This window comes from Aedes aegypti, chromosome 3 (assembly GCF_002204515.2).
Source record: "Aedes aegypti strain LVP_AGWG chromosome 3, AaegL5.0 Primary Assembly, whole genome shotgun sequence".
In the NCBI taxonomy this organism is placed as follows: Eukaryota; Metazoa; Arthropoda; class Insecta; order Diptera; family Culicidae; genus Aedes; species Aedes aegypti.
The window spans coordinates 251,958,376-251,983,934 of record NC_035109.1 but is presented as its reverse complement, the minus strand read 5'-3'; the positions used below and the strand labels follow the sequence as shown (position 1 = coordinate 251,983,934).

Here is a 25,559-nt window from a genome sequence, read left to right as displayed (position 1 = left end):
TACATACATACAAGGTACAGAGCTTCTCAAACCGTGATGAGCGGCAACAATCGACGGCTAAAACTCGGGCACGGAAGCTCTAAGAAAAGATGCTGACAAAATATGGCTGCTGTGTGATGGAAGACGAAACGTATTTAAAAGCCGATTTTAAGAAAATTCCGGTGTTGGAGTTTTTTACCGGCAAGACCAAGTTCGATGTGGACTATAAATTTAAGAAGATAATAATGTCGAAGTTCGCCTCCAAATATCTCCAGTTTGAGTGAAGTTAGTCGGCTGAACCAAACCCTTGAAAAATCTATGGATTTAGTTTCGCTTACCTAATGGTGACTCTGATGAAGAAGTTTAAGAATGTTTATTCAATACACTGTTCTCCGGATGTGCGGACATAGCATTAACGGATGTACCAAATTTATTTTCATGTAGTTATAAGTCTCTGTCTTCGGCTCGCAGTATTGTAACTACTGAATTGACTCAATGGGCATTCAATAGCTTTGCTCCTTTCAAATCTCCAGGAACAGATGGGATTTATCCTGTTCTGCCCCAAAATAAATACTTATGAGTTTATCAAACATGTTTTGAAAGCATGGTTGTGAAGCGGAACGTATCAAGATGGGTGACAGAGAGACAGTCAGAATCTGAGAAGCAGAACAGCTACCGAAACACTGAAAACAAGGAAATATACCTCGCATTTAGTATCATACATGCTATCTGCTGCATGACGAGGAACGACAAACACTTTTTGCTATAACAAAAAATAGCTGTCGAAACAGTCACCCGGCAGAATAATCAGCAAACGAGAAAATTGTCGACGAGAAATCGATCATTACAGATATGCCCTTATGATACTGAACGCGAGATATGCTCTATCCAAAAAAGGGCGACATGGAAAGATATGAGAACATTCGAGCGATCACTATTAAAAAATTGTCACTTAGAAAGTGTCATCCCACATCATTTTCTATCGCCTGTCGCCATTGGTAAATGTCGATTTTGTGGGAACTAATCGAGTCTTTATAGTGCAGCAAATTTTCCGGAAATTCCGGGCAAATCAGGATCCTACGCATCACCTGTTTATTGGTATTGAGGCGACATACTACAGTATATGTACCATGCCCACCCAGTTAAGGATCACCCACAGTGACGGATCACTTTGGCGTTCAACATCGGATAACTTGCTCAAAACATAAACGTTGACCTAAAACATATTTTTCCCATATTATACTATTTGTCTTCTACCATTTGTAATGTTAAGCACAACATTCAACCGCTAAATAACGGTGTTTTTGACAAATGTTTAGTTGGTACCACACAGCTATTATTATATGGTCGTTTTCTGTAAGAAGTGCCGTCAGCATTCATAAGCTCCCAGAGGTGGTAAAATTCAAATGTTATAGTATAAAACATGCTCGTTCACTTCGATTTAGTATTTAGAAGACATTTTTCTTGATTGTTGATTCTAAATACCGAGTATTAGCACTTCTAACTAGTGTTCCATAATATGGACCAGGAAATGATTGTTTACCACGGTTATGGATCACTTCCAAAGAATGTAGATTTCTGCCATTTTAAGCATTGGAATCGACATATTCTGACAATAGCACTAAGGATAAAACTAATAAAACATCACGGTTTGTGAGTTTCATTTTTTTAGCAGACAAAAATGGATGGAAAACTTGGTGTGGAGCGAAAACAGCTCATGTCTCAGTTACTACAATGCAGTATCACAAAAAAGGGCATTTTACCCTTGTTTCCAGCTCTTACACTGATATTTTTTGCAGTAATATGTGACACATTGTTAACTTTCGCCAAACCATGCAATACAGATGCATTGAGTTGAAAATCTCTTGATTTTGTGCACTGATCCGTAATATGTCACAATTTGATCCATAATATGAAAATTGATCCATAATATGGTTTTCAGAAACCGATACAAATTTTAGTTTTTATGCAATCATATGTAAATATTACACTCAAAACAGTTTACTAACCGAAGTTCCAATTTGAAACGATTTAATTCGTGCTTTTAAATTACAATTTTACGTTTTCCATGTCGTTTTATTGAATTTTATAGGTTGGACTCCACACTATTTGATCCATAACTGTGGGGTCATGGTATATAGAACTATAGAGCAACATTGGTGGAAACTGATTTCCCGGGAAGATCACAAGAATGATTAGAACGACAATGGGGGATATGCAGAATTGCGAAAAGATCTTTCCTGAACACCCCAGACCGCCCTCGAGAGGTATCATGTTATCATCGGGTTAACAAGCCGCGGCATAATTTTCATAACGTCTAGTCAGTTTGTTTGGTTCGCATAGATGGTAGAGATGGACGACTCACTCACGAATCATTCAAAAGAGTCGACTCTCGAAAATGAGTGAACGAATCACGGTTCTTTTCAAAATAGTCATGATTCATTTGCACCTAATACTTTGGAAGGTGGCTTAAAAATTTACTAGGAATCATATTTTCGAGTTGCAATTGTCATAGCTAAACAATTCGGACATGTCGATTTAGCTTTGTGAGTGAGTCACCTACGATTCGCTCTCAAAATTTGATCATTTTGCCCATCTCTAATGGATGGCATCGGGAGCACGGCCTGAAGCGTGAAGCAACAAAAGTATGACTGGCAGTAAATGTATCGAAAATAAAATACATCATTAAGATGGCAGCCGAGTGGTTAGAGTACGCAGCTACAAAGCACAGCCATGCTGAAAATGTCTGGATTCGATTCCTGGTCGGTCCAGGATCTATTCATAATGGAAATTACCGTAATTTCGGGTGAAATTGATCATTTTTCACGGTTTTTCATGTTCGTTTTCTATAATGTTAACAATGCCAAACAATTGAATGCAGGGAAACAAGTACGAAGTTGAGTCTCATTGACATGTACCAAAATTTTCTAACAAATGTCATTTAAGTGCTAAAAAATATCTCTAAAATAAAAAATCGGGAAATCTCATTTCGGGGTGAAATTGATCACTTGTCAATGCGATTATTGTTAGTTTTCAAACCAACTCTATATAATAAATTTGAGGTCCCTGAATCCGAATATGCTTGCTAAATTCTTAACAATACAATAATTATAGAAATAATGAATAGTTAAATTTCAAGAATTACGCGAAAAACGCCTAAATGTATGCAATTTCCTAAGGAATATCTCGATATCTAACAGAAATTCAATCATTTCCACCGAATGAACAAATTGATACGAGTTTTGGTTATGAAACCTGGTTTGGGGATATATCTCAAGCATCCTCACAAACTTTCAGGTTTATACCATGCTCAAATCCTTGTTTAGAACTAGAAGTTTATGAATGTTTGTCAATATTGCACCGTACATGATATTGGAATTTTACATTATTTTCATAGAAATAAACATTTTTAAACGCAAAACACTTAACAACACACAATTCAACAATAGTAACGACAAACAACGTTCATTCACTAGAGGTTACATTGATATTTGTGCTCCATTAGGAAGAAATAAAATCGAGTGACACAATGATCAATTTCACCCTACTGATCAATTTCACCCGAATTTACGGTACCTTGACTTTCCTGGGCATAAAATATAATCGCACCTGCCACACGATATACGAATGCGAAAATAGCAAATTTGGCAAAGAAAGCTCTAAATTAATAACTGTGAAAGTGCTCTTAAGAACATTAAGCTGAGAAGCAGGCTCTGTCCCAGTGAGGACGTTATGTCCAGAAGAAGAAGAAGAAGAGGATGGCAAATACTCGATGGATACGTTTGGCGGGGCATGTTGTAAGAATGCCGGGCAACAACTCTGTTTCTGAAGGATCCGTTGAGCGCAAGGGGCAAGATGGGCTGACCAGGTGCTGTAAGATTTGGCGAGTGTGGGCCATAACCGAGGATGGAGGGAAGCAGCTACTTACCCAATTTTTGACGCGGTTTTATTGTTATTACAATGTTACATAAATAAGTAAAAAAAAGTATGTATGCAATTTCCTTGAAATTGATAAAGAATCCGCTAAGTATTTTCAGTTTCATTTCCATTCGATCAACATAGATACAAAAAATGAATCAGTTAACATTTCCATACTTACCTTTCCTTCTTACAGTCCTTAACATACCTCTTATTCATGTGTACCTAGATAATTTGCTCTATGATAGGCATTTCTCTACAAGCATGGTTTTCAGCATTTCTCGTCTCCTAAGAAGACAAAATCGGGAACCATTGGAACCCGAGCGGCGAAACAGCAAACTACAATCCGAGCCAACAAACGAACGAACGGATTCGGGGAGGGGTAATATGGCAGAGCAAGCAAATCAAGCCAAACAGCATCACAAAAGCCGCGTGCGCGTCTTCTCTGACTGGCATCTGACTCCGTCTGGAAGGAGGAGGGCATCTCGCTACGGCATGAGCAAACAAAAACAGAAAACAGCCAAAGCGAGGCCCGAGGAGGCACCACATTACGTATTATTATGACCCGTCGTGGTTCGCTCTTGTTAGTTAGCAGCCGAAAATCACTGCCGGCCAAGGAGGACCGTGTAGACCCGAAATCGAAACGAAAATCAGATAGCTGAGGTATTCAGCGATGGGGATGAAGGACCGTTCTTACTGGGGAGATTAGAGTTGGATGAAAACCAAGTGATTATCATCGAAAATCGAGTTTCCCGATGACTTTATCTCCAAATACGTAGATGCTACGAATTTTGTTATCTCTTTTCTAACTTTTCAAGCTACAAACTTTCATTTTTATTGAGTTTCAGTATTTACTGATTTTGAGACCCTTCAGGCAGATGTGTATTGATATTAAAGATGGAGCCCCCTATAGGCCACCAAAACCCCGCACAAAATGAAAGGGCACTTTAAGGAGCATTGTAAAACGAGAACGCGAGATCACGCAGAAATTAAACCCGAGAGTTTATGAATATGAATAGCACACACAGGAGTAATTTGGGAAAACCATGGGCTAAGTTACAGACCGTTACGCGAATATAATTTGGCCATTTACTGCAAAATCAAATGGAAGTGGCCAACTTATAAACGTGTAACGCTCTATCCAAAAAAAAACACCCTAGTCTAAAATCAAATCTATTTCAACAGAATCTAAGGAAATCAAATTGCTTTTTCTTGGAATTAAAAAATAAGCTACTTAGTATAATGTTAGAACTGTTCTCAGGACTGTATAATGTAGTTCAATTTTTATATGAATCATGTCCTTAAGTTTATGGAAATGGAGTCCAAAGTCCAAGAGATCTACTCAGAATTCTGTCAGAATCCAACCTTTCCATGAATGTCCTGCATAGTATTCTAATAGAATAATTTCCTTGATTTTTTGAGATTGCTGCATGAGATTAATGCGTAGGATTTTGTGCAAACTGTCACAGTCTTGCAAGATATAATTTGTAATTCTGTCCAGGAATATAGGAAATTGCTGTCTAGAATTTTATATAAATCCTATGTATAATATTATCATAAACCCATCTAGAGTTGAGTGAATGCCCAGCCTAGGGTTTAATGAGAGTTTTGTTACATCTTCAGTGTTTTATTTTGTCAATGATGCTACTTAAGATTCTGTAAGAATCATACCCAAGATTTCAATGTAATTCATGTCAATGATTCTTTGATAATTCTGTCCAATATTTTGTGAAAAATATTCCTGAGAACTATTTCAAATAATCTTCAGAAATTTGCAAGATTAACGCCCAGGATTTTGGGAGATTCCTGTACAGTAATTTCTCGATTTTATCACGGATCCAAAAATTTTTGGCGTTATGTACCGAAGCGTGATAAAATGAAAATTTATTTTTCTGCTGTATAAGTTTCATCAAAGTTTTAGATTTATGTTGCAGAAATAAAGCGAAAAAAATGAAAAGCACATAGGAGTTGGGTCAAGATGATATATAATGAATGTTTAAGGTTTTTTATTCAATGCAAAATGTATGAACTTTATTTAATTATTGTGGCGTTATAAAATCGAACAGAAAACAGTGCTTAAATCGAGAATGAAACAATAAAGCAATACTCAAACGAGCAGTGATAAAATCGAAAAACGACTGTATTTCTTAATTCAGTTAGATAGTATTAGACACACATTTAATTGTAGCTCGAAGAAAACTCGGTTTTTTACCTAGTTGTGGACAATGGGATTTCACATTACGCTCTTAAAACGGCAATTTATTGAAAAGACTAGCTCTAATCCATTCAAATTGACAAAAAATGCTTATAGTCTATCTACTAAATATTCACTTATTTACGATTTTGGAATTCAAATGATAGAACAATCAACGGGTCAAATATAAAACGAATATTCAAACTCTTCGCGGGCCGCACAAAATGGGGTCGCGGGCCGGATGCGAGCCGTACGTTGGGCTGCTCTGCTTTAGAAAAAGCAAGACTTATGTTCGATGTCCGTGTGACATGGCAACATTTCCAGAAACTTGGAGGAAATTTCCAGAACCCTAATCAATGCCGTCGGTGCCACGCTAAGGACATCTAGACGCGTCTGTCCTGTGAAAGATGATACCACAAAGTTTGTATGCGCAAATTGCGGGGCAATCATAAGTCTAATTTTTGGAATTGCCTCCACATAGGTGAGTCATCGAGGACCGTGCCAGGCAGATGAACGGTAATGTCCGTTACGGTGACGGTACCGGTCGTTTCCGAAATTCAGTTTTCAATTAACGATCGCTTGAATAATAATTATACCCATCAGATGGATCAATGCTCATTCACAAACTTTTTTTTCCGTCGGGTAGCCATTCGAATCTTTTATTTCAAATGGATCGACCCACGGTAAATCTTTTGCCGATATCGAAGCAGGTAATTTAAACTCCTCCGCTTTCCATACTACTAGTGACATTTCTAATTGTTTCAAACCTAATGGGAAAAACCCTGCCGCCACAGGAAACTTCTACTTCGCCTCTTCGTCTACCAAAAATTCTAACGAAGATCATCAGATGAAGAATCCACTTCAAGTATCATGTCTCCCTCTGATTTTATTTTTCTAACTGAACAATTGAATCAAATGATTGATGCAATGTTCAAAGCCACCACTATAACTGAAGCAGTCCAAGTTGATGTAAAAATTACTAATCAAATTGTTATTGGATAACGTTTTTCTAATGGATCCAAATAATAATATAAATATTTCAAATTTGAATATTAGTTGTCTGAATGGTAAAGAGGACGAGCTGTTTAATTTTTTCACAGCTTATAACATGCATATAGCAGTTATTACTGAAACTTATTTGAAACCTGGATCCAAACTTAAAAAAGATCCTAACTTTTTTGTTTATTGTAATGATCGACTTGATGGGGCATGTAGGAGAGTTGCAATCATCATTCATAGGCGTATAACGTATCAACTGCTTTCGTAATTTGAAACTAAGGATTTTGAAACTTTAGGTGTTTCTGTTGAAGTTTATTTGCTCCAATCTGATTTGCGAAAATTGACTCGCAATAAGTCAAAATTTTTTGTCATTGGTGACATTAATGCCAAACATCGGTCATGGAATAATTCTCAAAGTAATTCCTACGGCAGAGTTTTATTTCATGATTGCTCTTCAGGATATTTCTCAATTCAATACCCTGATAGCCCTACATATTTTTCCTCTTCTAGAAACCCTTTTACGATTGATTTGGTCTTAATCGATTCTAGTCACCTTTGTAGCCATGCTGATTTTGATTCTGATCATGTCCCTGTTACATTTCAAATATCCCATGAATCGATTCTCAATCCTATCAACTCCACTTTCAATTATTTTCGAGCCGACTGGAATATATATGAAACATATACTGATAGTAATCTTGATGTTAATATTTCTCTACAAACAAAACATGATATTGACAATACTCTTGAAACTTTAACAAATTCCATTATTGAAGCCAGGGGCATTGCAATACCAAAATGTGAAGTAAAATTAGAATCCGTGATTATAAACGATGATCTTAAACTCTTGATCCGTCTTAAAAACGTGAGGAGAAGGCAATTTTAACGCACTCGCGATCCAGCTATGAAAATTATAGGGCAGGATCTGAAGAAAGGAATTATAGAACGATTTTCACAATAAAGAAATTAAAATTTTGAAAATAACATTTCTCAATTGGACCCTGGCTCTGAGCCCTTTTGAACTCAGGAGCCAATTCCAGCATTAAAAGAGGAAAACAAATTATCACTTATTAATTGTGAAAACGCTTAAAACTTGCTATGCAGTTTGAAAGCGCGCACAATTTTAATTCAGAACATTCTAGTCCAATAGAAAACCAAGTAACTCAAGACTTTGAAAATATTCTCAATCAAGAGAACATATTCGAAAATTCCTGGGAGACTGATTTGGAAGAACTATTATAAAAAATCAAACATATGAGGGCTCCTGGCTCCTGATGGAATTTTATACATCCTCATCAAGAAACATCCAGAAAGTAGCTTATCATTCTCAGTTGATATATTTGTTATTATGATATTATATTAAGGTACCCCGGGGCAAGTGAGAATCTGGGGTAAGTGGGGCGTTTCGTCATAGCTCAACTAGGAAAAGTTTTTCATGGGGGTATTCTTCTAGAAAGTTGAAGATACAATGACAAGGAATTATTTAGTACTTAACATATTTTTATTTTTATTACCATGTGGTTCATGTAACAGTTGTCAGTTCAGCGCCATTTTCAACTTGCATGACAAATTGTGACACGTTTCACGTCTTGCATTGACTCGCAAAAAATAAATGTGTTTTAAATCGAATTTCCATCAGTAAGCTATAATTTTTAGTATTATTACAAGCTGCTAACGATAAACCAGTATTTTGTTTTCATTTCATATGAAATTTTTGATGGTCTATCTTACCCTAAAATATAGTTGTACCTGGGGTAAGTGGGACCTATCAAAACAAAAACCAGAATCAAAACTTTTCGTACACGTTTCATACATTTTGCTAGAGAGTAGCACAAAAACATTCAAACAAATGATTTTTATCAAAAAAGATCAACCTCAAATTACGTAATTGCATAAGAGGGAGAAGAAAAGTGTTATTATTCTTTATTTTTTAATTATTTTTTTATTTTTGAAATACGACTTCAAAATTGAACAAACACAAAGTTGAAATTTGAAATGCATCATGAGAACGATAACTTTTCTATTTTAATTTAACTTTATTTGTTATTTCTACCAAATTAAGTAGTGATGGAACACAATTCCATCCCATAAGGTGGTTTTCTGCCATGCATATAAATAATAACAAAACATATTTATAATTTCGTCAATTATTGATTGTTTATGTGCTACATTTTAATTAATAACTTATAAATGATATATTTTGAACATGTTTAATTCCTCTTTATGCTTTTATTTAGGAATTTTCAGTTAATATTAAATGTGAGGTGACATACTATTAAATAAAGGGTTTCTTCTTAAAACGTAACGTATTTTATGGTTGATCCCTTATGAACATCAAATATGTACTTAAAATTAAAAATCTATGACTTATCAATCCTATTATTGTAATGGTTGACTTACTGATGTGGATTGACGCATGAAACTGGATGTGTCCCACTTGCCCCGCTTAGCGAGGTAACTGCGTCCATTGGCTCATTCTAAAACTTTCTTCTAAGGTTTTCACAATTTTGAAATTATTCGATCAGTTTCATGCACACACCAGCAAATATGTTACCAAAACGTGATTGTGTTGTTGGATTTGAAAAATATTGACATTTGAAAATTTTATTGAACAATTTGTTTGAACTATCGTTTTTTTCGTTCCCACTTGCCCCGCGGTACCTTAAATGTTTTAAGTTGGCATATTTACCGGACAAACGGAAAAATGCTAAGGTTGTACCAATTTTAAAACCAGACAAAATTCCTGCAGAAGATTCTAGCTATCGTCCAATCAGTTTGCTTTCCTCCATCAGTAAACTTTTTGAAAAGGTCATTTTGAACAGAATAATGGTCCATATCAACGAAAATTCAATTTTTGACAATGAACAGTTCGTAGTCCGCCATTGATATTCGACCACTCATCAACTTTTACGTGTAACAAATTTGCTCCGTTCCAACAAATCTAAAAGCTATTCTTCTAGTCTTACTCTTCTAGACATAGAAAAAGCATTCGACAGTGTTTGACATGAAGGCTTGATTGTGAAATTAAAAAAACTTTAATTTTACAACATAATTCAAAGTTATCTGTTAAATCGTACCTATCAGGTTAATTAGCAGAATTCCAGATCTGAAAGACTTCCTGTAAGAGCTGTCGTTTCTCAATGCAAAAGTTTTGGGCCAATGTTGTACAATATTTTCACTTCTAACTTACCTGAATTACCTCAGGGATGTAAACAATCTTTGTTTGTGGATGACACAGGCCTCTCCGCCAAAGGACGAAGCCTGCGTGTCATCTGTAGAAGATTGCAAAAAGGTTAAATTTTTTCCTTCATACTTGCAGAAATGGAAGATTTCTCCCAATGATTCCAAAACTCCCAATATTCCCACATCAATCAAAAGATCTTTATTTGAAACCTTCAAGTAGACATGTTGTTTCAATGAGAGAGGTTCCAATAAATTGGCCAGATGAAGTTAAGTATCTAGGGCTCATACTAGATAAGAATTTAACTTTCAAAAATCACATCGAAAACATTCAAGCCAAATGTAACAAATATATGCAATGTCTTTATCCACTTAAGTGAAATAGAAAATAGACACTTTGTCTTAAAAACAAGCTTCTGATATTCAAACAAATTTTCTGGTCAGCTATGTTGTGTGCTGTACCAATATGGACTAGCTGTTACTCAATACCAGGAAGAAAGCTCTGCAGAGAATTCAAAACAAAATTTTTAAGATGATTGTGAAGCTTCCTTCCTGGTATAGTACTTACATATGAATTACATAGAATATCCATTGTTGAAATATTGGAATAAACATCGAATAAAATACAGTCAAACCTCCATGAGTCAATATCTGAAGGGACCATCGAGTCGTGGAAACAGATGCTTTGGAAAACTGTTTGAGGGGACCATCATAGTAACCATGAAATTTTGGTTTTAGTATGGTTCCATGAGTCGATATCGAGACATGGAACATCGACTTATGGAGGTTTTACTGTATTTCAAAAAATTTAGACAAAAATCGTTGCAGTCTTAAACATACTGTCATAATGATTTAATGCGGCATACTATTATCTCTATTAAAAAGAGACGAACCAGCCAAGGGCTGAAAGTCGCGTTAATAATGATAAAGAATCATTAGCTCTATTAAAAATATATTGTTTGATCAAAAACCTCAATTTTGCATATTAGATATTATAGCCACAAACTTGTTCTGGTAACTCCTCTGTGCAGTGCTGCGCTGGACCGGGATGGAAACGAAGTAAATCTCGATAATTTAAAAAGAAAACATCACAAACGAGCGATGCGACGCGTAACGATCGTGGAGTTTGTGGAACTTTTGGTCAGCTAGCTTGTAGGGGTCGCGCTAGCAGGCCGCTGCCTTCACTACTCTGCGTAGCGGCAAACAAACAGAGAACTGCGCCGAAACACCCCAAGTATAATTTACGACCTGCGACGAGTTCTCATGTGTGCGACCGACAAATGCCGTGGTAGTGGTGGTTGTGGAGGAGCGGCGGTTGATGAGCAGCTAGATCTATCTACCGAGAGAGCGGAGGTGTATTCAACCTGATTCCGTCGCGCAGAGCGTTTGATGGCAGGGGGCGGACACCAGCGAAAGAGGTATCTATTTATAACAAAAGATGGAATTGAAGTCACGATCAGCGGCCAACCGACGGACGAGGAATTCTTTTCTTGCAGGGACTGTGAGAGTGTGTTGAAGAAATGGAGCAAAACCATCAGGCGGGCGTTTGTTTTCATCAATTGAGAATTGTATTTCGGTCTTTTCTTTTCGTTCGAAATAAATTATTATCCTATAATCAAATATACATTTTTGTATGGAGCTCTTAAGGGCATGTATTGTGTAGTTGTTTTGTAGTCTTCTCCAATATACACCTAATGGCAGACGGTAACTAATAACTCTCACGTGTTTTAACTTTTTCACAGTAACTTACTTTTTTATGGAAAATCTGGTTTATACGCCGAAATTATTATCAAAGAGTGGTTTGACTATGGAGGCCGATTTTTGTTCAAATATACGAAATTTACTTCAGTAGCTTTGTTATCTGGCATTGAATACACTTAATATTAATAGTCAATTTATTTCATTCAGTTAATAATAGTAATTTATAAAAACTAGTATCACGTTTATTAAGTCATAATTGTTCTCTTCTTGGGCATTTTCTGCTTCTGAAGTACACTCGTTCCGAAAATGGGGATTAAAATAGATTCTAGAGTATGACATTCTTAGATTTTGTTTTCATTCCTATATAGAGTATCTTTGAGCGAATCATAATACACCGTTAATTATATTTGGCAAATAAGTAGTGTTTTAGCAAGCGTAAAATCCTTGCCACATTTGTGTAATTAGTGTAACGTTCCTGTAACATTCTATGAAAACGAACTGAATTGACTCGATCCATAACATGACTATGAGTTTTGTTGGTTTTGCTTACTGTACAAATATACACATTTCACACAGAATAACTGAGAGTTAAGCTAATGCGATTGTATACGACTGCGAAACAAAATAGCAGTTAAGTCTTAACGTAAATGGTTCACAGGTATATCTTACACGAAATAAGCTCTTCCGTTGCGTCCCATCTGGGGCGTCTCCGGTATCGTGGAGTACACGTGACCAAGCGAGGCACTGGAGCGGCTCATGTTGTAGTGGGACTGGGGAGCCTCGTAATGCTGCGACGAAGCCGAAGAGGACTCATCCTCCGTGTTGCAGGTACTCTGTGAGGGTGTACTCTGAGGTACGGCCACCGGCATGGCCACTCCTGGATGGCTGATCTTACACCACTGATCCACAGCAGTTGGAGCGGGAGTGTACCGAAGGTTTGGACTCCGTGTAATGTCGCCCAACTTTTTGAGCGTTCGGTCCTTGTTGACGTCCGGTAAGGCATACCGGAGCTTGTCCCAGAACTTACGTTCTCCCCAACAAGCAACGGTGCACGTTCGTATCAGCAGATTCATGATGGGGTCCATGGCCACCAGTTCTACCGGTGCAGTCAAAACTACCACTATCTTGTGCCTGCGATACGCTGGCCGGATGTTCTCTATCACTGACTGTAGAGCTACTCGAAACTGGGGCTGAGACCACTCATTTTGCAAAAAGTTCATTGACACTACCAAGATAACCTTTTTCGAAGCATCTGCGGCATTCTGCAGTGAATCCGAGAGGAACGTATTCGAATGTACGTCACGATGATGTAGGCAAATAGAATAACCGTAATGCTGTAGCTCCGCCCCCAACAGTCTTCCAACAAATTCATTATCGTGAATACTATACACTACGTAGCTGTCATAGAGTTTGTCACTATCTTGCTGGTTGCTAGCCATTATAATTGGATCTTTCACTAATCGCACACCATACTTGGCATGAGCCCACAGCCGCACATCTTGCCGGAAGACACAAGCTAACGCAACTATTAGGGCCGTTCCAATAATTGCCACGATGATCGCTGCCAGCAGTGGCACGTATCCTCCTCCAATCAACCCATGGCCCATTAGCACCGTTCGATGCACCGCTGGAGGAGCCACTTCATTATCAAACTCCATCCGATTCTCACAGGAACTAATAACATCACCAACCACTCGATTGTCCGCACAAATCATTCGATTAATGTCAAATTCACCACCAACGTCTCTGATCCACCTTTGCATTTTGTGCAACGATTCGCAATCACATCTCCATCGATTACCCTCCAAAGAGACCTTTCTCAACGATCCCGTCTCAGATGCCGCAGCCAACGCGTGCCACGGCGAGAATCCGCTTATCTTATTGTCACTCAGATTGATCACTTCCAAAAATTTAAGATTTTCAAATGTCTTTTCACCAACGTAGCCGATCGCATTATGGTCCAAGTATAGTTCGTTCAAATTGGTTAACTGATCAAACTCAAAACCACGCAGTTCTTCAACGTAATTGTTCTCTAGATGCAACACTCTCAAACTTGGAATCCCGTTAAATGTCCTATTATGCACGTTTGCAATGTTACTATTGTTCAGATAAAGCACTTCCAACTTCTTCTTCCCGATGAACTGGTGACTTCCCAACTGTTTCAGGTCGTTTCCATCCAAATAGATCGTTGTAGCGTCCATCGGAATATGCTCGGCAACTTCGGTATAGTCGGCATTTCCGCAGTCAACAATGTTCGTCTTCCACGTATGATCATGGTAACAGCTACATCGATCCGGACATGTCATCTTACAATCACATGCATCAAAATCACAACAATGGCACGTAGCAAAGCAATGTGTTTCATACTGGCACAGGAAATCGTGTGTGTTCAAATCCATCAACGGGCGGATTGAAGCTCCTCGTTCATGCTCCATGGTACACATCACCGTGTCCAAATCCATAACTCTTGGATGCTGCCTCAGGTGAGACAGTTTGTTAATACCTTGAAGCCACTCCATCGTACAGTCACAATGTATCGGATTATCTCCAATGTAGAACTGTGGCATATCTCTGTCGTCCCCTACTCGAGTCAACGCCAGCGCTCCAATTTCCAGCTTTTTGATGTAATTACCATACAGTACGACCTTTTCAAGATTCTTCTTGTTCAGGAACGTCCCAGCCGCAACCTCTTCCAAAACATTATTATTCAAGAACAATGTTTCAATGCTGTCTGGAATGTTTTTATTATCCACCGAAACAAGCCGGTTGAACGAGACGTCCAACATCTTGATCTGCAGGTTGTTCAAATCGTAATAGTTTCCTAGTTCCGTGATGTTGTTCTGGTGCATATCCAACCATTCCAGCGATGGCGGCAGATGACTGTAATCGAAATTCCGAATCTGATTGTCCGACACATTAAGGAAAACAAGCGCCGGTAATGACGTAAACACCCCGCTGATATCTTCCAGTTCGTTGTTGTCCAATCGAATCGCTCTTATGGTAGGATTTGAACTGAATGCCGATTGATCGATGTGACGAATCTGATTGGAAGCCAAATTGAGCACGTGCAGGGATGATAGCGTTACGAATGCGTCCCGGGATATGTTGGTAATCCGGTTTTCCACCAAGCGAAGGCCGAGTAACTGTTCCAAGCCCTCAAAGGATGCGTTGTAAACGGTAACGATTCGATTTTTTCCCAAATCAAGAGATTTGAGGAAGCGTAATTTTCCAAGCCCTTCCGGAATTTCCGTCAAACGGTTGTCATTCAGGTTGAGGTCATTCAGGTTGGTGAGATTTTCCAAGGCTCGGGGGTGCATCGAATCGATGGCGTTTGACTCAATGTAGAGCTGGTTCAGGACGTAAAGTTCACTGAAGTGATGTTGATCGATTCGTTTCAGCTTGTTGTGAGATAGGGTGAGAGCAACGAGGTTTTTCAGATCACTGAATGCATTATCGGCAATAGCTTCAATCAAGTTGGATTCAAGATTAAGTACTTGCAGACTATAAAGCTCGCGGAACACATGCCGGTCAATTTTCGTAAGGCTGTTGAAGCTGATATCCAGCACCACAAGGCGTTTCAATCCGGCAAATGTATCTCTGTTGATCCATTCCGACGTCAATTCATTGTGTGACAGATCTAAGATCTCAAGGCGGTCCAAGCCTTCAAGCAGTCCGGGAGCTAATACTGATAGGGAATTATTCTGCAGGTAAATTTGCCGTAACTCGCGAGGAGATTGGAAGAGTTCTGGCGGGAGTGCTACCAATTTGTTGCTTGACATGTTCAGGACTTTCAGAGAACCGAGGCCAACGAAAGACCGGTCAGCCAAAGAGTTCAGTAGATTATCCTGGAGAAGCAAAATGTTGAGTGATCTCAACGAAGATAGGCCGTTGTCGGGAAGGGATAGAATATCGTTGTACGAGAGATCTAGAACTTCCAGACCGGTGTTGCAGGCTTTACCGGGAGCAGTGGGTCCATTACCCCAGTCAGAAAATCCCAGTTGGGAAATGTCAGTGAGCCGGTTCTTAGTTAAATTCAACTGCCGCAATGAAAACAATGGACAAAACACATCAGTTGGCAGGCTCCAAATATTGTTATCGGCCAGATCAAGTCTTTTGAGCTCGGTCAGTCCACGGAAACTTTCCGGGTGGAATTCTAGATTCATAGCTGACCAGTCTGTATTGTGTGTCCTAAGCGATAGCGAGCGTAGATCCCTCAGAGTTGAAAGGACCATCGAAGGCACGTATTTTATCTTACAGTATTCGATCTTAAGATCTCGTAGGCGTTTCAATGAACCTAGAAATGCGCCCGAATGTTGATTTGCCTCTAACGAACTCTCGAAGAAAAGAATATCGCTGCACTCAAGTTTGAGCGAGTTGATGCGCTCGATTTGGTACGAGCTCAGATTACGCATGAGAGTGTCTGTGCCGCCGATTGTTTTCAGCTTGCAGGAAAGCACAGCCGTCACAGTATTTTCATCTTCTGCATTCTCGTCGATCACTCGTTGCCATTTGCATCCCTTCGGTGCGATGTCCATTCGGCTCATCAGTGTAGATCGGGCAGCAATAGATACCACCAAAGTAAGGAACAGCAGATTTTTCAGGAAATCCATCGTTGTTATCGTTTTCAGAAATTCAGGAACCAAAGCGAAAAAAGGATCAGGATCATTCACTCACAATAAAAACTCATTGAAACGCCAATTTTGGGTCAGGCTCTTTTAAGGAAATCACAAAAAATATCTTCCACAATCCACTTTACCGACCGTTTCTTGTCGTTGGTACAAAATTCATCTTTTTCACCCAACGGAATTCTTGCAACACAAATTGGATCATTTCGTATCACACATTCTTCATATGTCGCGATGGCTGCTTCCCACACTCTATTCCGCTCTTCTGCGTTCGATAGCTTCAAAGTCACACGTTTTTCATTTTATCTTCTCATCGCTTCTCAGCAGACAGCTTCTTTTCTTATCACTTGCGTAACATACAGAAACAAATCACACTCACTTATGATTGCGCTAAGAAATCGTTGCAGCCGTTTTCCCGAAACTTAACAATGCTCTAACGAGATAAACCACTTTTCGTTCGCGGCTACTTCAATGCAGCGCATTTGTATCAGAATATTATGGAAACTGTTTCTCTCCCTCCTTTCACTCTCTCAGGGCAGATTCAAGAGATGGGGGTGTTATAAATCGACCAATCCAAGTGTTATAGTCTCGAACGATTGCGTTTTTGCGTCCTATCCCGAGGAGGGTCGAAGTTGTAACTGAAGTTTGGTTCTCTGATTTCGGCAGCAAGACAGAAAATTTTGGATAATGTCGATTCTATGCAAGGGCTAGCGATGAACAACACTGGTGGGGAGAAGCCGAGAGAATCCGAATGCACCCGAAGAGTATAGAATCGATGAACTTCTCTCAGTTCCTTTTGATAAGCTCTTTCGCTGGAGGGGAAGTTGCATGAACATCACCAGTCTAACTCTTCCTCTCACTTGAATCCAATTCACTCTCTCGCTCTCATCTGGCGATTCCTGTTGGGATAAATTCACCCGCAGGGCCAAGTGCATTCGGCTTATTGCATGGTAAATTCTCATAATTTTCCATGTCTTGCTTCATTATCTTCTTCGTCTTTCCCGTGCAGCAGCTTCCCCCACTTTTCCGCGCCAAATGAACCGAACGTTCCCATCAATCCTGTGGCCATGCATTTTGTTTCGGTTTTCGGCCCCTTGTCATGCCCACTTCGTTGCGACTGCGAGGGTCCTCTCGTCAAGTCCTCTTCACATGGTCCTTCGTCCGTCCCTCCAGGTCATATTTGCTTCGCTGCATGTGCTAACAGATGCAATTTCAAACAAACTAGAAGGATATCCTCAGGTACCGAACTGGCCTGGGACTCGACCGACCGAAAAGAGAAACTATTTCAGTTTTGGGCTCTCCGGAGGATACCTGATAGCAGCGTACTCCTCATAGCGCAAGGAATCTGTTTTGGAAGCCAAGAAGGCAGAAATGTTTACTTTCTTAAGAAGTTCGGTTGCAGTTGGCCGCTATCCACACAAGGCAGAAGAAGAAGCTCAGCTTTTGTGTTTTGTGTTTTTATTTCATTTAGCTGTCTCCCGGGGTAAGAGAAGGCTAATTTTGGGATCATAAAAGCGGAGAAATTTAATAACGTACGAACCACCATGCTCTGGTTCGAGTTTAGAGTATTATTCGTATAAGGGTTGTGTGAAAAAGGGCCAAGGTCTCATCCAGGGAACCAGCGAGCAACTCACAAGATGTTTTATTTGAATATTTTATCGATTTATGACGAATATGCGAGAATGTATACTGACCCATTCGCGCATGGGACCAACCAAAGCGGTGGTGAATTTCAACGGTAATGAAGATGATAATGAGCCTTATACGACTTGATTGGAAGTGAGATTTTGTTTATTGAATGATCATTTTCGACTTCGACCGGTCTTCGTGTACGGAGCGGCTAGTCGGTTGAGTAGTGCAATTTGCATTCAGTTGATTAGGCAATTTGAATACGGAATGAAGTTGGTTCACTCGTTGGCCCGATCGGAAAGTAGGAGAAAAGTTTGATTGTACCATAAAGCCGACACTCGCTGAGTAGAATACACAACATCAGCTAATTTGTTTTTGTAGCCGCATTGTTGGAAAATAACTACAATTTAAATTCCAATAAAGCAGCGATTTGTTAATGAATGCTTTTTACTTTTATTGCGGCACCGTTGGTGTGCTTTGGAGTGTACAAACTTGAAATCTTATTGATAAATTAAACCTGAATTTAGAAGCAAGAAATAAATACCGAGATACGTGAGTGACATATATTCCTATTGAATAAATCTCTTTGATTATTGATTTTGCAGTCGAACGATAGAAATCCAGACACATTTTTCGTTTATATTGCTTTTCGAATGCATTAGCATGATGATGTTTGGAATTGTTCAGGCAACTAATTTTGATAATCATATCAAATTGTTGTGTTTAGGTGAGGCATTTAAAATTTTTCCTATTACCTTGTCACATTAATTGTGACATTCACAAAAAAGTTGTTCAATTCATTATTTTTAAATCACCATTGAATATTGAATAGGGTCCTAAAGCCATGTCCCGATTTTAGTGCCAAACGCTTAAGTTTAGGCCAAAAACACATGTTTACTCAATTTTCTAACGTTTTCCGTTGTTTTAAGTCCAAAAAACATTTTTTTAGATTTTGTCACACCCCTTGGCTTAAACTCAAATTTTGGGTGCATTTTGTTTTCCGTGTCCCTTCCAAAATGTCAGATAGGAACAACCCCAGTGTTAAAACTAAAGCCCCTGTGGTGTTTTTGTCGTCTAAGCGAACGTCAAACATGATCTCAAGTGTCAAGGTTCATTTATGGACCCAATTTTTAAATTAAAGTTTAAATATGATATAGCCGTTATTTGAGTGGGAAAAAATGCTAAAGTAGTTGAAATAACATGCCCTTTGGGGTTGTTAAATAAAAACAAGATTTTATTAAAAATTTAAGGACCCAATTGAAACTAAAATTGCACGCGTAGCCGATTTGAACGATTCATTCTCGAGCGTAATCCGGGAGCAAAACAAACCCTAATAGCCAGAGATTGTACCACTCTGCCAGGCAATGAATTTACTGGAAGAAAACATCATGAACTGTATCTGCACACACTTTGTTGTTTCCGCTTTTGATAAATTTATTCAAAATAGTCCTTTTTTACAATTGCATCCAGTGTTCTTCACTGAAAATTAACCTTGTGATTTTATGAGTGTTTACCTGGTTGTATGGAAAAAAATGTAGGTACATAGACCCGACAGCATCGTATGTTACACTGATAATGATGTTTAATTTGAATTTTAAGATAGGTACTATGTGAAGTTTTCTTTTATTTGTGGAGTGTCAACTCAGAACGGGTTTGGGTCGGGTGCGGCACAGAAAATTCAAAATTTTTCGGGTTCAGGTCGGGTTTGGAAAACTACAAAACTATCGCGTACGCGTCGGATTCGGGCTTGAACAAAGTCGGGTTTGGTGAAGATTTTGAACAGAGCAACAACTCATCTTTATGCATCAGAATAGATTAATTCACCATTTTTCTGGTTTTGGATTGAATTAGTTTCTCGGGATAGGGCCAGGTCCAGGTTTGGAATAATAAATTAGGTCGGGTTCAAATTTTTAAAATACGAATCCCACTCATCTCTACCATCTTCATGGCAAATCTTTTTCCATATTCTGCTGATTTATTAATGATAGTTGTGAATTCCATTAGGCAACTTCTTCCAAATTGATATGTAACCATTAGAGATGGTCAGGTTTGACATTTTTCAAACCCGAAACCGACCCGTACCCGACTTATTATATTTCTTCGCACCCGACCCGAGCCCGAGACATTAATTGTTAAGCAAAACCGGACCCGACCCGAACCCGAAAAATTTTTGCTGTTCAAACCCGAACCCGACCCGAAACCCGAAAAAGTTTTCTAAGAAAAACCCGAATAAAACCCGAGCTCGAAATAATGATAAATCCATCGTTTCTGGTGCATACGAAATCTTTCAGATTGTTACTCTGTTCACAATTCTCATCAAACCTGACCCAAACCCGGCTAAGCCCGACTCTTTCCAAGCCCGAAGCCGAGCCGTACCCGATTATTTTTGTAGATTTCAAACCCGACCCGAACCCGAACCCGAAATATTTTAAATTTTCAAACCCGAACCCGACCCTAATCCGACCTTAACCTAACTCCCAGGCAGTGATTGCCTTTTTAAAAAAGATTTTCTAACACTATTACACCTTGCGCCTTATTCATTTATCAAACTAAGTAGATTTACACTGTTCAAAAGTTACCGGCAAATACCCAATGGAGTGGAAATAAAAAATCTTTGGAAAACATTTGTATGGAGCTCAGTCGACTTTCAGGGGAAACAATAGACAGCAAGCACGTTGAAAAAATCGGTTTAATCGAAATTTAATCGCGTAATTTCAATCAAATTATGTCTGAAATGAAAGTTCATGTTCTATTTTGCATGTTTAGTGGATTAGATTACAAAAAAGTATGATAAATTGTACTTTAAATTTCATGTAAACATTAATGAAAGCAGTGTTTTGTACAACTTTGGCGACCTGTAGCTAAAAATTGTGACGTGTTGGAACATTTCTGAGAACGGCATCAGATTCAGCAGCCCCAAATCTACTAGAGACACATAATTTGGTTCTTGAGACACGCAAACATGTCATTTTTGTTACGCTGTGTAATTGAATTCTCCTCTGAAATCCCTAAACGAGTTGCTCCGGAACTTTTAGGGAGTAATTTTACTTTGCAGAAATTCGGGGAGCTATTTAACCTTTTTTTTAGATAAATCTAAAGAAACACTCATTACAATTTTCTGTGGAAAAAATGCAGACAGATCTTTGGAGAATTTCTCTGAAAAATCATTAAGAAAGTTTGCTCAATTGAAATTTGTTGAATTGTTTATGAAAATCTTGTGGAATATTAGGTGGGACCCTTAGGGTTACCTTAAAGAATCATTTAATGTTTTTTTTTCTTTGAAGAATTTCTGAACGATTTGTTGAATGAACCTGAAGAGAAATTTTTAAGAAGTATATCAAATAAAAAAAACTGTTGGGGCAATCTTTGAAGAATTTGTTATAAGAACGTAATAGCCAAGCAGAAATGTTAAAAAATTCGGAATTCTTCAAAAGATTCTTTTAAGCAATTTGGTACAGATTCTTCGTGAAAATTTTCTGGTAAGATCAGAAAAAAATAAATAAACTATTTTCCCATGGGAATCCCTAGAGTAAAAACTGGTAAAGGAGTTCTTGGTGAATGCACTGGAAAACTACGGAAATAGTTCATGAATAATCCCCGATGTAGAATGAAAATTTTCAGTAGTGAAAATTGAAATTTACAAGTGCAGCGATAAAAGACAAAATCGCTAACAAATGAAATCAATACAAATTTATGCAAACTACTTTCGTGCAAAAGTTTGGGATAAACAGAGCCGCAAGAAAAAGGTTTTTGACAATTTCTCTGTCATTTTTCAACCGACTTTGATAGTTCATAGCTTTTTTAATCGCAAATAAAATAGCGTAGCAAATATTACATTTTTGCGTGTCTCAAGGGTGAAATTATGTGTCTCCAGTAGATTTTAAGTTGCTGAATCCGATGCCGTTCTCAGAAATGTTCCAGCATGCCACAATTTATAGCTATTGTAAAAAATACTGATTTTATTGATGTTTACATTAAATTTAAGGCATGATTTATCAAACATTTTTATTGTCTAATGCACCAAGCATGCAGAATAGGCCTTTAATTTGACATTTTCGAAAAAAATTGGTTGAAATTGCACGATGAAATTTAGATAAAAACGATTTTTTCAACATACGTGCAGTCTCCAAACATTTTTTTTCGTTTCTCTTCTATGGCAGAATACAATACCATCTAATCCATCAAAATATAACTTTTGAGGATAGAAAGTATTATAAGTTTTGTTGATAGGCACTGCTATATACATTTAGTTTGAATTTTGATGCAAATTAGGCAATTAAATCGTCATGCATGCTAGAAAACTTGGTTACCAGTTGGCTGAAGTAGTCAAATTTTACATTTTCAACAGCTAATATTTAGGAAACTAGACGTGCTATGATATTAGCTTAGCTTAGACTGACTACACATATCAATGGTTGCTATTCCGTGATTGACCGAAGTCAGTGAAAATGCACAAAGAATCAACTAGAAGTTCGGCTGGGATTGGCCATAATCTTCTTCAGTGTGCATAATTCAGTGCCTCTATTTATACAGGGTCAATAACGGCGCCGGCCACGTCCTTGCAGTCAGGTGGGATTGGGGGAAGGAATGTTAGTGTGTAACCTTTGCTATTTGGAGACCGTGTTTGCCTCTGCATCTCCGCAAAGGTTACTGAGAGGGATGTTTGTTAATGGGGAGGATCGTTGGGTCACAGGATTCACTTTGATAAGCGATTAGACCATGATAAATAATTATTTGTGAGATATAAACATGCTTATATGTAAATATAATATTTTCATTTGATATGAACAACATCTATGTAGAGAAAAAATATGCCGACACTTGATGTGACGAACGTTTCAAAGTTTGTTGAATAAAGTGAAGTGAATAAAGTTTGGAAGTCTACACTTGAAGTGTCGAACCATTCAAAGTTTTTTTTTAATTACAAAAATAAAGGTAAAAAGAAGAAAGTGTTTTGAATAAAAAAAAATTTAGACATAAATAATTTATGAATCAGAGTTTATGTCGACACTCACAGTGATGAACCATTCATATATTTTTGAAAAATCATATTTACGTCTCACCGTTGTAACGATTAAGGGTGCAATCATACATATTTTATAGATTAGAAACAGTAGCATAAAACGAGCTCACCAATTGATCCGTCATCCTTGAGCAGCAACAATCCTCTTTGAACTTCACTCGTTTAATAGGCTATATAAAAGCACTTAGAGAAAATAGGCGTGCAACCCGTGTGGGAAAACAACTGACGACTGCTCGGGCTTTCTTGACGCACTGCCCAGGAGCAAGCGTCAACGTCGGAAGATCAAAAAGAACTCGGAAACTAGACGTGCTATGATATTTATAAAAACAGAAAAGGATTCAGCAACCCTTGATCATGTTAATACCAGTATTTTGGTTCTTGAGACAAAAATATGTTCCGCAGTGTAATGGCATGATTGGTTTGAGATTTCACAGACTTTTCGTGTTTCGCACGATAAACTATACTGAGGGGTGAACCCAAACTTTTCCACGATGACTTAAATGACTGTTTGATTGATTTTGAATAGTTTTTGGATGTTTTCGCCCCAAATTTCGTGAGTGCTTTTCAAATAATATAGGATTACGATTCAAATAACACATTAATTTAAAATTTTGGTCGATCTAATGCTGTGGAAATTGGACATGTTTTTTCTGTGTGTTTTTCGAAAAATGTCACAAATTTATGTAAAAATTTAGTATATAAAATTCAAAAAATGTTTTTGAAAAAAAAAACATCTACCAAGTAAGAATAACTCTAACCATAGAGAGTTCCAATTGGAAGTGTAATCACAGAGAAATGGACAAAAAACTGTTGTATGTTTAAAGGGGTGAACCCATACATTTGCACGGGAGTGTATTTTTAGAGTACCATAGTTTTGGTAGTATAACATTCTTAGGTATTATAAGGTAACTCAGATATTGACCACGCCACAAATTGGTTTTATTATGCTTATACATATATTGTTTGGAACAATCGAATATTCTACGGGGAGTGGTAAGCTTTTGAGCACTGCCTGAGGCGTTGAACTACTAGAAACAATTTCTTTTTCGAAGAACACTTATCATGTTTTATTTAGGTTTCACAATTTCCAATATAATGCTCAGTTTGGTGTTAATATAATTTGTATGAATTTTTATATTTACTTTATTACCTCTTATACAGGGGTCTTCAATTTCTTATTCCGAAATTAAATTAGCAAATAATCTGGTATGAAATACCTTAATTTGGTATTCTGCAGCAATTTTCTCTTGCTGGGGTCGCAAAGAAGCCAAATTCAAGCAACCATAGGTGAAGGCAGCAAGAAATTTGATAAAATATAATTTACACAAAAGCATACAATCGTTCTCATAGTACAGCTCAAATTACTTGTTGCAAGCTTTCCCGACTTCCAAATCACTTATGACATGCAATCGGCTTCCTGCCAAGGGTACCGATCAGACATCAGAATTCAAACAAACTTATCAAAATGTGACATCTTCAATCATCCCATTTCTCCAATTTCTCCTTCAGATCAGCACCAGTCAGTACGGTGCGCTTATTATAGATATAGTTACCGTGCTCAATTGCAACAGTTAAAGACCTCCTCGGCACGACATACCTTCTCTCCCATTGTTGGATACAAATTGTCCCAGATCTTATCGGCACGTAATGCTTCGACTTGGTCTTGCGAAACCGGGAAGGGCAGGCAAATGAATTGCTTCGGAGACGGCGGATCCAAAAGTGGTACCCGAGCACCAGGTTGTTGTGATTGAATCTGTTCCCTCTCGTCGTTTTCCCATTCATGGCTGTCGTTTTGCCTAGCTATGCTGCCTGCCTTCCTGCCGCTGCCATGCCGTGTCCGTTTGTGATACAGTTTTCAATTGACTGTAGCGCAATGAAGGAGTGACTTGGGTATTATTCTTCTGCCTTCTTCCCGTATCCACTCGAATAGTTTGGAATTCGGGAAGGAAAATCGAAAGCGACTAGACACTAGACTGGTCCTTAACACAAAACAGTTGCAAAATTTAACGGGCATTATGAGTACACCTAAACATTTTTTAAGTAAAGGATGGGGTGTACGTGAATAGTAGTTTACGGAACAAGTTGCAGAATGATGATTTTTACAGCACGAGTGGTAAATTTACGAGTGCTGTAAAAATCGAGTTCTGCAACGAGTTACGTACGAACATTTTTTGCAATTTCGTCGAAGACCACTTGAGACCATCAGAAATTATATCGGAATGCACTCACCATTATTTTACAATTTCTGAAAAATTGTTGTGTAATGATTCATTACGCAACTCAAGACAGTTGCGTAATGAGAAAGCGTTGC

The 25,559-nt window shown here is 38.1% G+C and overlaps 1 protein-coding gene across 1 annotated transcript; it reads right to left on the bottom strand.

Moving 5' to 3' along the window:
- Positions 1-11,815: 11,815 nt before the first annotated feature.
- LOC5563905 (toll-like receptor Tollo) lies at positions 11,816-17,247 on the bottom strand. Its single transcript, XM_001648188.2, has one exon. It carries the CDS (start codon positions 16,579-16,581, stop codon positions 12,637-12,639), a length of 3,945 nt encoding a protein of 1,314 aa, XP_001648238.1. The 5' UTR covers positions 16,582-17,247; the 3' UTR covers positions 11,816-12,636.
- Between the last annotated feature and the right edge of the window lie 8,312 nt (positions 17,248-25,559).

Excerpts from the sequence above, each read along its gene's own strand:
- LOC5563905 (XM_001648188.2), bottom strand. The coding sequence starts at position 16,581 with ATGGATTTCCTGAAAAATCTGCTGTTCCTTACTTTGGTGGTATCTATT.